The sequence below is a fragment of the Baudoinia panamericana genome (assembly GCF_000338955.1).
Source record: "Baudoinia panamericana UAMH 10762 unplaced genomic scaffold BAUCOscaffold_7, whole genome shotgun sequence".
NCBI classification, from domain to species: Eukaryota; Fungi; Ascomycota; class Dothideomycetes; order Mycosphaerellales; family Teratosphaeriaceae; genus Baudoinia; species Baudoinia panamericana.
This window is the reverse complement of record NW_006911263.1, coordinates 1,123,718-1,138,285: the sequence shown is the minus strand read 5'-3', so window position 1 is coordinate 1,138,285 and position 14,568 is coordinate 1,123,718. Positions and strand designations below refer to the sequence as shown.

The following is a 14,568-nucleotide window of genomic DNA, read 5'->3' as shown; positions in this document are numbered from 1 at the left end:
GTCAATCTATCTTCCGCGAACTCGGGCTCAACAACTCGGACGAGGCAATACCGCTGAACACATCACGTCGTCCACGACCGCAGAGTGTTCGCTTCAGGAGCCGAGACTCCGTGCACGTTGTTGAGCGGTATAACGATGCCGATATAGAAGAGACGCGACAATCACCCACTCGAGGAGCAACAAGTCAGCCGAAGGAATACAACTCCACTGCGAGCAATTTGCCTCTACCAACCAGATACAGATCCATGATGTACCGCATTGGCGCGACGCTGTTGTTGCTGGTCATCGCTGCACCCTTCTTGAGGAACACGCCAATACTCGGACATGGAGCTGTCTTGCCCCTACAGCCAGTTGAGGGAGGCGTCATACCAAGAGATGCACAGTCGAGGACGGCACCTGTGCTATCTGCACGCGCGAACAGTCCGACAGACATTTGCTTCAGGTGGGCTCAACAATGTGCGTGTAACGGAAAATGGCGGAGAGCTGGCAGCAAACAAGACGCTAACATATCGTAGCTGCGGTCGTAAATGGTACCCTCTACCTCTATGGCGGCCAGACTACCACACAGGCAGGCCAGACGGACAACACATGGAACAACAACCTCCTCACCATGGACCTTACGAAGACTTGGCAGATCGCGTCGCCATCGCTCACCGGCCTTCCGCAGCCTTCTGGCCCGCCAGCAGTGGCCCTTGGTATGCTATGGAACTCGTATGAGTCGCTGTACCTGTATGGCGGCGAGTTTTCGTGGAAGCCGGTGGTATCACCACCGCCGGTGTCAGTGTGGGAATACGACATCCTGTCCTCTTCATGGATCCAACACAGCAACCCTACCACGTCCAGTGGCACCAACTCTCCAAGCAACGGAGACCCAGTCCAGCGATCTGCGGAAGGCGCTGGCGTAAGTGTTCCGTCTTTGGGTCGTGGCTTCTACTTCGGCGGACACCAAGATGGGTATACGACACCAGGGTGGTCACAGTGGATTGCCCGGATCTACCTCCAGTCGCTTCTTGAGTTCACCTTTCCCGGATTCTCAAACAACCAGGTTAACACGCTAGGTAACGGGAAGACTGCTGGCACCGATGGCAACTACCGGAATATCACATCAGCCGGTCTACAAGCTCAAGCTGGCTTCACAGCACGTGCAGATGGTCTGTTGGTGTATGTTCCAGGCTTTGGTGCTCAAGGTATCCTGCTTGCACTGGCTGGCGGTACCAATACCACGTTCACGCAGATGAACAACATCGACGTGTACGACATTGCAACAAGCAATTGGTATAAGCAGTCAACTTCCGGACCCACGCCGACTATACGTGTCAACCCTTGTGCAGTGATCGCGGCAGCTCCTGACGGTTCGTCTTACAACATTTACATGTTTGGCGGGCAAAATCTCGTCCCGGCTGGCAACCAGTCACAATTCAACGACATGTGGATCTTAAGCTTGCCGTCGTTCACGTGGATCGAAGTTAACCAGGGCGGACAGTCTGTGCCGTATGGCAGGAGCGGCCATACCTGCAATATCTGGTAAGATAGAGCCACCCGTTCACAGTATCGCCTCGTACTGATATGTCATAGGGACGGTCAAATGGTTGTTGTTGGCGGTTATGTTGGCGATCAGCTCACTTGTGACAGTCCCGGCATATACGTTTTCGACTTGAGCAACACACAATGGGTGCAACAGTTTACCGCACTCAGTCCGGGTGGCGCCGGTTCTGGCTCGTCGTCCGGCTCGTCGTCGGGCTCATCATCGGGATCGTCCTCAGGATCATCGTCAGGCTCATCATCTGGCTCATCGTCAGGCTCATCATCTGGCACAGCGTCAGGCTCATCATCTGGCTCATCGTCGGGCTCATCGTCCGGCTCATCTTCAGGGTCCTCCTCGGGAGCATCCTCGTCATCATCCTCGAGCTTCAATTCTACTGGCGCCAACAATCCGTTCAACCAGCAACCTGCGCAGCTCGCAAACTCTTCAAGCCCAGGTGGGCTGCAAGGCTCGTATGGCTACACCGTACCAAAGGTTGTTGTCGATGTGATCGGCGGCGGACCAAGTGGTGGTGCAACGCTCACGGCGCCTGTTGTGACCGCAACAGGTGGTCCGTTGGCTACTGGCAAGCCCATTACATACACCGTCACCCAATCGAACGGCGCAACCGTTACCCAGACCGCTTCGCCCAATAGTGGAAGCAGTGGTAGCGGTAGTGGTAGCGGTAATGGAGGCGGTAGCAGCTCATCTGGGGACTCTGGCAAAGCAGGCCCGAACATCGCCGCCATTGTCATTGGCGTCGTATGCGGTATCCTATTCATCATCGTCTGCTATCTCGCCTTCTGCCTCTATCTTTACCGGAGGCAGCTGCAGCTGTATAAGCGGCACGTGGAAATGACTCAAGCTCAGGCGCGTGGAGAGAAGGTGCCCGCCATACCGGGTCTGCTTGCGAGCGACAGCGCGAAGACGAGCGAAGACCGCAGGCGCGAGAAGAACAACCCGTTCAAGGACAATTCGAGTGGAAACGGCAGCCACGTTCACAGTGGTCTGGTGCCGAGCTCGCTTAGTGGAGGTGGAGCCAGCGGGTACCAGAGTGTCCGCAGGGACAGTGATCGGAGCAGTATTGAGAACATCATGGATCGGCAGGAGCCGACGTTCGTGGGTGTCATGCTCAATCCTCGACGCAGTCTCAAGGTTATCAATCGGGACTGAGCGATTGTAAGGAGATACTGGCGGAGGAGTCGGACTTTGTATGAGTACATGGATTATGATACCCTTTCATGCGAGCGAAAAAAATTCACTGGACATGAACCCCCTGGTTCAGAACAATAACCGGAGCAAGTACAACGTAATTGTTATATTATAAAGGTCTCTCAATAATCAAGCACTACGCTAATACAATGCTCACATACCGCTAATATTAAGCGCTACACTAACGTCTTGCCTCATCCGAGTTGATCTTCCCAAGCATCAATTCATGACTCTAGCGTAGATCATACGAGCTACAGATGCTGTGCAACCGTACGCTCGGAGAGCTCCCGGATCACCCTCGCCATTTTGGCTTCTCAGCTTGCGCCGGAACAGCTGTCTCCTCCAGTCTGCTCCTGGCGCGCGGAGGGAGCATACTGTTTCGCCTCTCAGCCGGAGCGCCCGGAACTCGCGACTTGTGATGAGAAGGGCTTTCAGAATCCGCCTCGTTGCCGTCCGTTAGTGGCGGTAGGGCAAGCATGCTCGACCGCCTGCCGTTTGTAGGTCTCGATGCCGGACGTAGTGATGAATTGCTGGGCTTCGGTACGGATGCGCCAGGACCTACCGAAAATGTGACAGCGGAGACCGGAAGCGATGATTTACGAGGTCCAGTTAGTGGTTGCTGGAGTTGACCCCGTGAGTTGCTGTCATCACTGAGCGCACTCGTTCGCTTCGCGGGTGCAGTAGATGGGGCAGCAGCAAGTCGCGTGGAGCGTAAGAAGTTCGTCTTAGGTGTAACGGGCGTCTTTGCATATGGTGACGGCTCCAGCGCAGATAGCGGCAGGAAATCACGGTTCTCGCTCTTAGTCCAGCCGCGCCAGCGTGGACGATCGCTTCCTGGCGTCTCCGACTTCAGCTCGATCCTCGTAGCTGCTGATGATGGTGTGGGGCTTGAGCGTGGCTCTGAGTGCTCCATTCTGTTGCTTGACACAACCCGCCGCGGAATGGAGCTGGTGGAGGAAATGCGGCTCATCGGTCTGCCGCCAAGACTTGCTCGATCATAGCTTGCCTGCCTCGTCTTACTACCATGAAGAGGTGTGGGCGTGCGCGACCCATGAAAGCTGCCCTGCGTGCTCGCGCCGAATACGCTGCTTGCTGGTGATGTGCCAGGTGTATCGACTAAGCTACTCGAGATGGAGGGCTCGCTCGAGACGACCGTGGAAACCGAGTCCCGCAAGTGCTTGCTACTGCTTGTCTCGCTCGCGGCATCCTCAAGCACCAGATCCATATCTTGCATGTCAGCCTGCAGAGCGCTCCATCTCCGCTTCATGTCGCTCTGCAAGCGTAGAATCTCGCCGTTGACTGTCAGTCTATCCAGCACTCCACGGTCGATGATAGCCAACACCCGCTCGATGGCGGGTCCATAGTGAGTCTTCTTCGCTTCATAGTTCTCTATCTTCTTGTTGAAGCTGGGTGCATCGTTAACCGGCTCGGCTGCATCCATACCATCTTTGAGCTTGTTATAGCTCCGGGATATCGATTCGCACATCTTCAGCGCCTGTCGGCCCGCGTTGCGGAACACAAGTACCCATCTGTCTTCACCGAGCTCTCGCCGCAGAGACTCGGCGTCTCCCTCCAACCGCTTCCATTGCACCTCGAGTTGATCTCGACGTTGTTCTAGATCGAGGCACGCGGTTGGAAAGAGGGAGTTGCCGCGACAATGGAAGACGGAAAGTCGCATAGGAAGGAAGTCGAGCGAAGCTCGCAGCGGCTGCATACGCGCAAACAAGCCGAGTAAGCTCGATTCGGTGCTGGTGGGAGTGGATGTAGGTCGTATCGCCAGACTAGACGACAGTGACGGCAGGCTTAAGCGGTTGCTGGCAGGTGCGGAACCTGGCCTTGGTTGCTCATCCATTATCGTCTCGAGCTCGTCGATGGCGATGCTATCTTTGCCGTTGAGTAGGCTCTCGGCGCCTTCATGCCGCTTCTCCTCCATTTCGAAAATCAGGCGGCTCAAGCCGTCCAATTCCTGGCCAATCTCGCCGAGGACGCTGTTCCACAGCTCTTCCCACTCCATCGCGATTTCGACTTGTTCCTTGACGCCTCTGAGAGTCAGCTTCACCTTCTGCCAGCTAGTTAGGATGCCCTCCATTTGCTTCACGCTTCCCGTAAGCTCGGTCGGAGCAAGCTCTGTAATATCCTTTCGAGTCTGCAAACGTTCGATTGCCGCGACATAAACTTGGACCAGCGTTTCAAACCGGCTGATGGCACTGTCAACTTCTTCGATGCCTTCTCTGCCACCTGCTGCAGCCCATTCAACATCATCTTGAGCGTTCAACCCACTGAGCAAATCCCCTGCCTTGCTTATCCACATACGAATTTGCTCAGATGCATCCACGAGCGCCTTCGATGCCTCCTTCGCCGTGGGTATCGACGATATGCGTTTGGCCAGAGAGTCCGGGTCCGGGAGGCGCACACTAGTGAGCTGCGACAGCTGTTCGGAGAAGCTCATCCTCATTATCGAATAAATTGAACCTGCTCGTGATAGACCGGAAGCCACAAAGTCGCCGTCTGTCACACTTTCCGCACTGGCATTGTGACGTGCGAGCGGCGAGCCCAACATATGCTCCATCCCATTGCGCGGTGACTTTGGCGTCTTCGGCGTGGTTGGCGCAGAGTTGCTTGTTTGTCGCCTTGGCGAAGCAGGCGATGGGCTGAGAGGCAGTTTGGTCCGCAGATGAAGCCGTGTCTTGCCCGGATCCGGCATGCGATACTTGTGGGAGTCGTGCAACGCGTCCTGCTCATCTTCTCCGTCCGAGTCAGAGTGCACCAGCCGCTCACTAATCGATATGATCGATGAGACATCGCTCTCCAGCATCGAAGTCTCTGCCTCTGACACAGGCCCGCCATCCAATTTCACGCCACCAGAGGATGGCATTACCCTCACTGGAGGACCAGACCAGGCTCTGCCCCTTCGTCTGACCTCGATCACGCGCTGCTGATGAAGCTGTTCAAGCTCGGCCAATTGCTCCTGCGGGATGCGGCCGATACTAGCCTGCCTCCTCCGCTCGGCTTCTCTCCTGCGCTTCTGCTCCTCAAGCCGTTGCAAGCGCAGCTCTAGTCCAGGTGAGACTCGCTTCGCTGCGCGAGGAGGCTGAGCAAGCGGGGATGCTCGGATAGAGGGTGTCGCATCAGGGTGGTTCAATGCTCCCAAATCGGTAGCACCCACAATCCGGAGTGGTGCCAGGGCCATGCCTGTTTGCTTCAGTAACTGCTCATGGGAGGATCGGAAAGTGACTGCCTAGACATTCAAGGCGAGGAGTAGGAAGATCACCGTTTGAAACGGACGCTTGGGACGGTTGACAGACTTACACGGGTCTTCATACGCGATATGCAAGTCAACGTCTCACCCTTTCTACCCAGCCACCAGCACATCACGTCGTCACGGGCCCTACGGGCGTCTGCTACAGATTTACGATCGCCAGTCGTCACCATAGGCCGAAATAGGCTGTCTGCCGTAAAATGACATCCCTGCATGTTTCACGCGGGATGATCATTGACCTCCAATCGTGTGACCCCACTGTCTAGTTTGACCTGCAGCAGATCGATCGACATACAGCAGCTCGGTCCATCTCCCGACTTTCTGCATTGACTTGAGGTTGTCAAGGTTTTCGTGAACATATAGTGCTATAAGCCATAGTCTCGCTGCCAACACCCAAAGCACGAGAACACTAAGGCTGTAACCCAATCAAACTTCCATTGGTGGCAACGGAAACCGACCGTCACAGCAATATCTCCGTCCCTCGCCAGGCTGAGCACCTTTGTCCGTGAGAAGACAACAAGAAGCACACAATATACTGTCTGCTAAATCTCGTCGGGTACCCTCATGGTCCAAGAGCAGTCTCATCGTGCTAAAGGTTGGTCCTGCTTACCGAGCCTTCCAATGACAGGCTTTCCTGCCATCCTAGTTGATGCTAGGAAGGCATTCGCTACATAGCGATTCACATTAGATGAGGTAGGCACCATTATCAACACCTTCCGCCATCCTTGCTTCTCCTCCGTTACAAGGAATTATTCACAGACTTGACGCTGTCCCTCTCACCTTACCAGCACGTATGTACTAACCAACAGAATCCGTCCCCTTCTATTCTTCTGGCGGCATGAACCATGCTCTTTCACCACAAGAAGCGTACTCCGACCGGGAACAGGAGTGCTTCGGGCCCTTTAGCCAGAAAAGTTTCTCGTCTCTTCCGAAGGTCAACATCCATAGCAGATCCGCTTCCGGAGGCCTTCGACGGGACTTCGTTGGCTGCACCGCCCAAGCCTATTGGTATCGTCACCAGAACACAGCAGCTTCGACGTTCAGCTTCTCAAGTGCTGAAAAGGCTGCATTTTCACCGCTGTAAGCGTTTCTCCTTTCGTCTTGTCAAGCTGATGTTAACAAGCGTTCAGGCGCTTCGATGCCGATGACTGTGGACCGAGCATGCACGCCACACCATCGGACTCTATCTCCAGGTCCTCCAGCGATATCAACCATTCGCAGGATCCGTTCATGGTTCACTTCTTCGAGCCATGAGGAGCGTCAACTGCCTCAGCGTCGGCGCTCAGTGCACTTCAAAAGCGTAGACAATAGTCAGCTGGACGGCCCGCATAGTTTCCAAGCCGCTCTCGGCTTGGAGGCAGCTACTTCTGAGGATGCTAGAAAAAGCGGAGTATCTGCAAACATGATCGAACGAATTGCGGCGTTCCAGGGCAAGGCTAAGGGCACTGTCGCAACGTCTACCATCGTACATCGAGCCAACCTCCGTGCGAAGCCCAGCGTCCCTTTCGTCAACACCAATGTGTTCACGTCTGAGCAGAGCATTGCGGGAGCCGGCAACGCCTCTCCAAGCACGCCGTCCTCACGCACATCCTCCGTTGGCAACTTCAACTGGTCACCGACTAGCACTGCCTCAACGACAGCCACGTCTGTCACCTCGCCGAGCTCTTCGACGTCACGGTACAAGTCAAGCACGCCGAAAGACTTCCAGAACCAGAGCAAGAGCATCTCCGTCGAGCGAGACGACGGTACGTTGCCGCCCATTGAGGAAGATAGCGGACGTTATCTGTTCATCCCAGTGCAGGAGGCGCCTATCAAAAGCGAGCCATCCATTGCCACCGTGGAGAGCGCTGCCGCAGCCAAAGTGTACTTCGAGACACACTTCAACAGCCTCTTGCTGGAGCCGATTTCGCCTCGTTCCGTTCGCCGCAAACGGTTTGAGCAGTTGCTGTGTGATCATGGCATGTCCCACGACGAGCGGGTCATTGCAAGCCAGGAGTGGGCACTTGTCGAGAACGAGCATACGCGCCAAATGCGCGTATTGAAGGCCAGCTCCATCCAGCGCCACAACGTTAAAGGCATCTCAATAGCGGGCTTCGATGTCATCCGTGTCCTTGGTAAAGGCAGCTTCGGTGTGGTACGTCTTGTGACCGAGAGGGCTAGCAAGGCCACCAATGCCCAAAATGGTGAAAGCGACAGCGATAGCAGCAAAGACTCCGCTTCGACCACCTGCATCAACAATCTGGACGGCACCGCGAAGTGCAACATTGCGGCTGGGAAGTCACTCTCGGACGTTTTCGCCATGAAAGTCATCCGCAAGTCCGAGATGCTGCGCGCTTGTCAAGAAGGCCACTTGCGAGCCGAGCGCGACTTCTTGGTTGCTGCAGAGGGATCGCGATGGGTGGTGCCTCTCATTGCCAGCTTCCAAGACAACACCAATCTCTACCTTGTCATGGAGTACATGATCGGCGGCGATTTCTTGGGCTTGCTTTTGCGAGAGGATGTACTGGACGAAGACCTCGCCAGGTAGTATGTGGCTGAGATGATTCTCTGCATTGAGGAGGCGCACAAGATGAAGTGGATACATCGTGACGTTAAGCCTGACAACTTCCTCATCAGCGCTTCTGGTCATCTCAAGATCTCTGATTTTGGCCTGGCGTTCGATGGTCACTGGGCACACAGTCAGTCTTATTATTACAATCAGCGGTACAGCTTGCTCGACACGCTTGGGATCACGGTTCTTGGCGACGAGCAAGACGTTGTCGAAGATATGGCGCCAAAGTCGACAGTGGAGGACACAGATTGCGAAGGCCGTACTGTCCACAAAGCGAGGCTTCGAGTAGACACCGACGAAGTTGCGAAGCGAGAAGGCTTACTGAACTACCGTAACCGCACCGAACGCCGCAAGCTAGCAAAGAGTATGGTAGGTACGAGCCAGTACATGGCACCCGAAGTCATCATGGGCCAGTCGTACGATGGCCGCTGTGACTGGTGGAGTGTTGGCATCATACTGTACGAATGCCTGTACGGAAGAACCCCATTCTACTGCGAGAACAGGCAGAAGACGAAAGAAGCGATTGTTGCACATCGTTCTAACCTCCACTTTCCGGACCACGAGCGATGGGCGAGACCGATGTCCGAGTCGCGACGTCTGCTGCCACCGCCGAGCGAGACTGTGGTCGACTTGCTGCAAGGCATACTCACGGACAAAGCGGTCCGACTCAGCTCAAGGCAGTACCGTCACAGTGAAACTCGGCTTGGCAGGAGACTCTCCGCTGCGTCAAGCACTACCAGTCCACTAGCCCGCCATGTCTATGCGAACGGCGCCGAAGAGATCAAGTCGCACAGATTCTTCCACGGCATTCCTTGGTCGCACATGCACCTGACGCCGCCACCATTCGTGCCGCGGGTGCGAGAGAACCAGTCCATCACCAAGTACTTCGAGGACGAAAAGGACATTATTATGACCGACGACGCGTCAAGCTATCTCAGCATCCGGGAGCGTCTCGAACACGATGGTGAAGAACTGGACGACGACCAAGCCAAAGCACTCCTGGGCCGCCACTTCGACCACTGGAAAGCCGACTGCATGGCGCTCGAGAAGCAACAACTCGGCATCGAAGACTGTTCCAATGGCGAACTGCAACGCATCAAAGAGCACTTAGGCGCCGATTACGAGAAGTGGAAGATCAATCGCATCTTGCAGGTCGCAGAGGAGCAGTTGGAGCAAGGTCTCGAGGCTCGACCTCTGCATCGAAGTAGGAGGGAGAAGAAGCGGGCGCGCGATAAACTGCTGCGGGATCCGACTGTGGGTAAGAAGGTGTTGGAGATCCGGAAGAAGAATGCTTTCTTTGGGTACACTTACCGCAGACCTAAGCCATTGGTTCTGGAGAGGAATGATAGGAGTGTAAGGAGTGCGTACGCAAGGCCATCGATTTTGCCGGTTGAGGCTTATGTCTCGGCTTAAAGTATGGTAATACAGCCCGGGATACGGAGTTCGACGCACCTGGGTATATTATGTAGCGCTTACCCTACAATGACATACTCTGGATCTTACTGTTCGCTCTTACAATTCGCATGCCGGCAGTAAAAGGCAGGTGGCTGCAAAGTAGGAGGTACAGTCCAGCTTATACACGGGCTGGGGCTGCAGGCGGTTAAGCGGCTTCACAACCCTTTCAATACACGAAGCCGGCATTCGAACGTCACGTCGTGTTCCACGTCACTGCAAGATTGAGCCTTTCAACGCCACACATGCTGCCGATGTATGATAATCGTACCATGGCGAGCCTGATGCCGCAAGGATCGTAAGAAGTCGTTGACCACCGTGAAGCACATGCACGCCTTGCCCAGATGCACCGTCTCCAGCTGCAGCCTGCCGATAGCTCAACGGGTTCCGCGTCTTGCCGATCGCAGGGTTCAGACCCAGTCGCATCTTCATTCCCATCCTCTAGCCCGTCGTCCATCTAGATGGCGTACTTCCTCGTCCATTCTCGTGCTGTGGCCTCGTACCGCGAGCGGTCCGTCTTGTAGACATGTGCGATTTCCGGTACAAGCGGATCGTCTGGGTTCGGGTCTGTGAGCATGGAGCAGATTGAGAGAAGCACTGCAAAGTAATCAGGTTAGCCGTTCAATCTCACACATTGCTGCACTGGGTCGCATCCTCACCCTTCGAGATCGTCAGAGCGGGACTCCATTGGTCTCTCAGAATGTCGAGGCAAATACTGCCGTTGCTGTTGATGTTCGGGTGGTAGATGCGGGTTGTGAAGTTGACCTTTGGCGGCTTGAAGGGGTAGTCTGTAGGGAAGTGAATTGCGAGGAAGAAGACGCCGCCAGAGTATGGTGAGTCGCCTGGACCCATGATGGTTGCCTGCCAGTGGAACTACATGCGATCCTTCAGTACTGTGCTCCTCCTTTACTGCTTTACCGCAAGCCTCTAGCCGAAGAGCCTTGTGGTGGGAAAAGGTAGGTACTCACGAGGTCATCGCCTATCGGACCTGCGCTGCATGATGACGGTGGGTCACTACACGCTGTCAGTATCGTTTCGCAAAGGCGTAGCCTCCTCCTGTTCACGCATACCGGCCGAGATCTGTCAATTCCTCTGCGTAAAGTTAGCCACAGCCCTGCCATCGGCGGGTCTTTGCAAGGCACTCACTGTTGATGCGCTTCAACGCCATTGCTCCGGTTGTAGTGAGGTTATGCGTATGTCTCTCTTTCGATTGATCGTAGAGCGGAGATTGTGGTAGGGCGGCAGTGGAGTCGGAGGTGGGTGTCGTGTGTCTTGCAACGGAAGGCGTATCGTGACTGCAGAGAACCAACACTGAGGTCACCGGATGACGGCCCGCCGGCTGAAGCGCGCTTGGCGAGGAATTTTGGGGCGACGGTAAGGTGCGTTTGTAACGCCGCGTCTCGGATTATTACAAACGCTTCGGGGGCGCTGAGAACGGGATGGAAGGAGAATTGGTCGTTGTTCACTCTGGCAAAAGGTGCTGCTCGCCACGCCTCTTATGAGTCAACAGTGAATGCCGGAGCCACCAAAGGCGCTAGGGACCGTAACCAGTATACACCTCATAAAGCAGATACAGCGCCACGAGCACGTAAGCCTGTATTCTGAGACATGCCTTACACGGCAGAAGCAACTTTTCTTGTCTTACAACTGGATCAACGTCTTACACCAACTATTGGGCAGTTTCCGGACGCACCCCGATTCGCCACCTGACAACGTTGGAGAGCTCAACAGATTCCGACTATACGAAGACACTTTCATCCACCACTGCTCGACCTAGTCCTCGCATGATACAAACCAGGTCCCCACTCATGGCGTGGCACCGACCCCGGCGTCATAGGTCTCTTCCTCTCCATTGGACTCCAGTGTCTCTTCAACGCATCCCCAATCATCGCATCCTCATCAGCGTCTCCAGGCCTAGAACCACCACCCTCGTCCTCCACAATCCTCACGCCCGCAGCACGCTGCCTCTCCCTTTCCTCCCCTTGCTTCGCGCCTTCTACCTTCCTCCTCTCGAACTCCGCAACGAGGTTCTTGAAGTAGACTTCGGCAGCTACAGTCTGGCTATAAGCCAAAGGTGTCCAATCGTGGTTGTTCTTTGCCAGTGGGTTTGCGCCAGCCGCAAGTAGTATCCGCAATGCTTTCAGTGAGCCCGACGCAGAAGCGTGATGTAGCGGCGTGTTACCGTCCTGGTCCTGTACGTGTGGTGACGCTGGGTAGTCCTCGTTGTTAAGCAAGATTGGTATCAGGCCAGTACTTGCAGGATGCTGACTGGCGAGCGCGAGAGCATCGAGGCCGAATTTATTGAACATCGGCACAGATCTCGGAAAGCTGTCGACTAACAGCTTGCCTACCTCGATCTTGCCATGCTGTGCCGCCAATATAAGAGGTGTGTCATGGTTGGTGTTCCGGCTGATCTCTACACTCTCGTGTCCCGCCTCGATAAGGTACCGCGCAATCTCCAGTAGGCCATTTGCAGCCGCCAGGTGCAGACTTGTATTGCTTTTGTCCTCGAAGTCCGGGTTTTGAAGCAGCTTGGGGTTGTTACGCACAATGCGCCGGACAAGGACCGCGTCGTTGAGGTGGATGGCTCGCCGTAGGCGAGTCGAAGCATCGATCATGCTGCTACGCTTTCAGATCGCAGAGAGTTCGTGTACGGCCACGAGTACCATGGTGTAATTGCAAGTACCGAGCAGCCAATTGCTGCATTGCTTTCGCTCTTTCACATGGTTACGCTATGTAAGGATTAGAAAAGACTGTACTTGGAGTCTGAAGCGTGAAGCCCAGTACGGTGGACCGTGCATATAGGCTCTGAGATTGCACAGGTACCCTTCGTGAGAAAGCCTCGAATTGCTTTCCGGTTGTACAGTGCTATACAGATCTATATATGCAGTAATGTGCTACCATGCCGTGCTCGGTTCCGGCTTTCGTGACCAGGAACAAGTTGTGTCGCGGGTTGATGTACACACACATTGTTGTAAAAGTGAGTTGAGGCGTATTCGCCAAGTACGTACTTCTCACTCACTTCCTCCGCTCCATAACCTTGGAGCACATATCTATAAGTCCGAACTTTGCCTCGCTGTCGGGGAAGCCGGAGATCGCACGTGCCGCATTATCCACGTAGTCCTGAGCAAGTGCTCTCGTTTGCTCGATGCCGTCGCTGCGGACAACCATTTCGCGAGCCTAGTAATGATCAGCACACGGTACATGCATTCGGACTATTTCTTGCACCCACCATCTGAACGTCGCCATCCTCGCAGAACTTCCGGCCGACGAGCGTACCTAGCTCCCGGTTGTTCTTCCATGCAAACAGTAATGGTGCAGTGGCCAAACCCAGCTCGAGGTCGGCACCCGCAGGCTTACCGAGCTCCTGCCCGCTCACGGTATAGTCAAGCATATCGTCCACCAGCTGAAACGCCAAGCCCAAGTTCTTGCCGTACTGGTACGCAGCCTCCACAACGTCCACCGAGTGATCGCCAAGTAATGCCGCTGCACGACACGACTTGCTGATCAAGCTGGCCGATTTGAGGTAGGTCTTCTGAAGGTAGTACGTGATTGCGTCTTCGCTCCAGACGGGATGCCGCTCGTCTAGAACGGTGTTCTTTAGCTGCATGAACTCGCCTTCTACGAGATTCGCAATCACGGTCGCAAGCAGCTCGGTTACCTCAGGGTCTCGAAGGCGAGCTAGTGCGACAGATGCTCTGCCTAGTAAGAAGTCTCCCGCAAGCACCGCCATCTTGTTGCCAAACGCAATGTTGGCGGACGGATTCCCTCTTCTTGATGTAGATGTGTCGATCACGTCGTCGTGTAGTAGAGAGGCGGTGTGTATCAGCTCCGTGATCTCTGCCAGTCTCCGCTGTGACGGAAGAACTGATGTATCAGAAGTCTGTCCGTTCTCAACACTGGGTGCTGTGAGCGGAGAGGTCGGGTTCGAATCTGCCAATACCGACGCCGGTGTTATGGATTGGTCGACCTCTTCTCTTCCTCTTGACCATGATCTCGACTGCGTAGGTAGCATCGATGTAGCTTGTGACATTAACAGCACAAGCATCGGTCGAATGTATTTGCCTTCGGACTGCGTGTAGTACTTGGACACTGTATCCAACATGGGATGACCGGAACCTATGAGTTGTCTGATCTTGCCCGTCATGAACTTCATCTCCTCCGCCACACTTCTGAGAGGGTCAATGCCCATCGGTCCTGGTGGCGGAGGGCCATTGAACAGCTCTTTCGCCTTCGCGACCGCTGCAGCGACGGCAGATTGGCGAAATTTGCTCGACTCATGGTACACGCGTCGTTGTTGGCGGGCTGCTGGGTATCGTTGTGGTAGCGGTCGGAAACACTCTGGGCACAACTGCAGTGGTAAGCGCTGCCGCGTGGGAGCTGCTATAGACTTCCCAACCAGCGTGGAGCTTCTGGCGGCGGATGCAGACATATAATCGTTCCTAATCCGTTTTCCTCCTTCGGCACAGGGCAGTAATAGTACGGTAGCGCAGGTTATTCCTTCACTGCGGGCTTGTAGAAACGAAAACGCTCAGTTTGCTTTGAACTCGTGGAAACACAGTGCATGCGTGA

At 55.0% G+C, this 14,568-nt stretch overlaps 6 protein-coding genes across 6 annotated transcripts; 2 read left to right on the top strand and 4 right to left on the bottom strand.

Moving 5' to 3' along the window:
* Positions 1-610: 610 nt before the first annotated feature.
* On the top strand, positions 611-2,695 carry BAUCODRAFT_123327 (uncharacterized protein; the record flags this gene model as incomplete). Its single annotated transcript, XM_007679108.1, has 2 exons — positions 611-1,524; positions 1,576-2,695. The coding sequence occupies 2 exons, from the start codon at positions 611-613 to the stop codon at positions 2,693-2,695; spliced, it is 2,034 nt and encodes a 677-aa protein (XP_007677298.1).
* Positions 2,696-2,860: 165 nt separating this feature from the next.
* On the bottom strand, positions 2,861-6,230 carry BAUCODRAFT_514759 (uncharacterized protein). The gene is made up of 2 exons (XM_007679107.1): positions 6,044-6,230; positions 2,861-5,926 (listed from the first exon to the last, which is right to left on the bottom strand). The coding sequence occupies exon 2, from the start codon at positions 5,922-5,924 to the stop codon at positions 3,027-3,029; it is 2,898 nt and encodes a 965-aa protein (XP_007677297.1). The 5' UTR covers positions 5,925-5,926; positions 6,044-6,230; the 3' UTR covers positions 2,861-3,026.
* A 1,792-nt stretch (positions 6,231-8,022) lies between these two features.
* BAUCODRAFT_71436 (uncharacterized protein) lies at positions 8,023-9,957 on the top strand (the record flags this gene model as incomplete). Its single annotated transcript, XM_007678785.1, has 3 exons — positions 8,023-8,493; positions 8,554-9,493; positions 9,647-9,957. 3 exons carry the CDS (start codon positions 8,023-8,025, stop codon positions 9,955-9,957), a joined length of 1,722 nt encoding a protein of 573 aa, XP_007676975.1.
* Positions 9,958-10,312: 355 nt separating this feature from the next.
* On the bottom strand, positions 10,313-11,266 carry BAUCODRAFT_34814 (uncharacterized protein). Its single transcript, XM_007678671.1, has 5 exons — positions 11,143-11,266; positions 11,067-11,088; positions 10,965-11,010; positions 10,656-10,869; positions 10,313-10,593 (listed from the first exon to the last, which is right to left on the bottom strand). The coding sequence occupies exons 1-5, from the start codon at positions 11,162-11,164 to the stop codon at positions 10,454-10,456; spliced, it is 444 nt and encodes a 147-aa protein (XP_007676861.1). The 5' UTR covers positions 11,165-11,266; the 3' UTR covers positions 10,313-10,453.
* A 484-nt stretch (positions 11,267-11,750) lies between these two features.
* BAUCODRAFT_148884 (uncharacterized protein) lies at positions 11,751-12,614 on the bottom strand (the record flags this gene model as incomplete). Its single annotated transcript, XM_007679106.1, has 1 exon — positions 11,751-12,614. The coding sequence occupies one exon, from the start codon at positions 12,612-12,614 to the stop codon at positions 11,751-11,753; it is 864 nt and encodes a 287-aa protein (XP_007677296.1).
* A 211-nt stretch (positions 12,615-12,825) lies between these two features.
* BAUCODRAFT_34812 (uncharacterized protein) lies at positions 12,826-14,556 on the bottom strand. Its single transcript, XM_007678670.1, has 2 exons — positions 13,229-14,556; positions 12,826-13,176 (listed from the first exon to the last, which is right to left on the bottom strand). Exons 1-2 carry the CDS (start codon positions 14,426-14,428, stop codon positions 13,015-13,017), a joined length of 1,362 nt encoding a protein of 453 aa, XP_007676860.1. The 5' UTR covers positions 14,429-14,556; the 3' UTR covers positions 12,826-13,014.
* Positions 14,557-14,568: the final 12 nt, after the last annotated feature.

What these genes read in the sequence shown, in the direction of transcription:
- BAUCODRAFT_34812 (XM_007678670.1), bottom strand. Translation starts at nt 14,428, where the DNA reads ATGTCTGCATCCGCCGCCAGAAGCTCCACGCTGGTTGGGAAGTCTATA. An exon ending in AGGATGGCGACGTTCAGATG is followed by an intron (nt 13,177 to 13,228) that starts GTGGGTGCAAGA and finishes GATCATTACTAG; the next exon opens with GCTCGCGAAATGGTTGTCCG.
- BAUCODRAFT_514759 (XM_007679107.1), bottom strand. Translation starts at nt 5,924, where the DNA reads ATGGCCCTGGCACCACTCCGGATTGTGGGTGCTACCGATTTGGGAGCA.
- BAUCODRAFT_34814 (XM_007678671.1), bottom strand. Translation starts at nt 11,164, where the DNA reads ATGGCGTTGAAGCGCATCAACA. An exon ending in GGCGTTGAAGCGCATCAACA is followed by an intron (nt 11,089 to 11,142) that starts GTGAGTGCCTTG and finishes AACTTTACGCAG; the next exon opens with AGGAATTGACAGATCTCGGC. An exon ending in GTCCGATAGGCGATGACCTC is followed by an intron (nt 10,870 to 10,964) that starts GTGAGTACCTAC and finishes GATCGCATGTAG; the next exon opens with TTCCACTGGCAGGCAACCAT.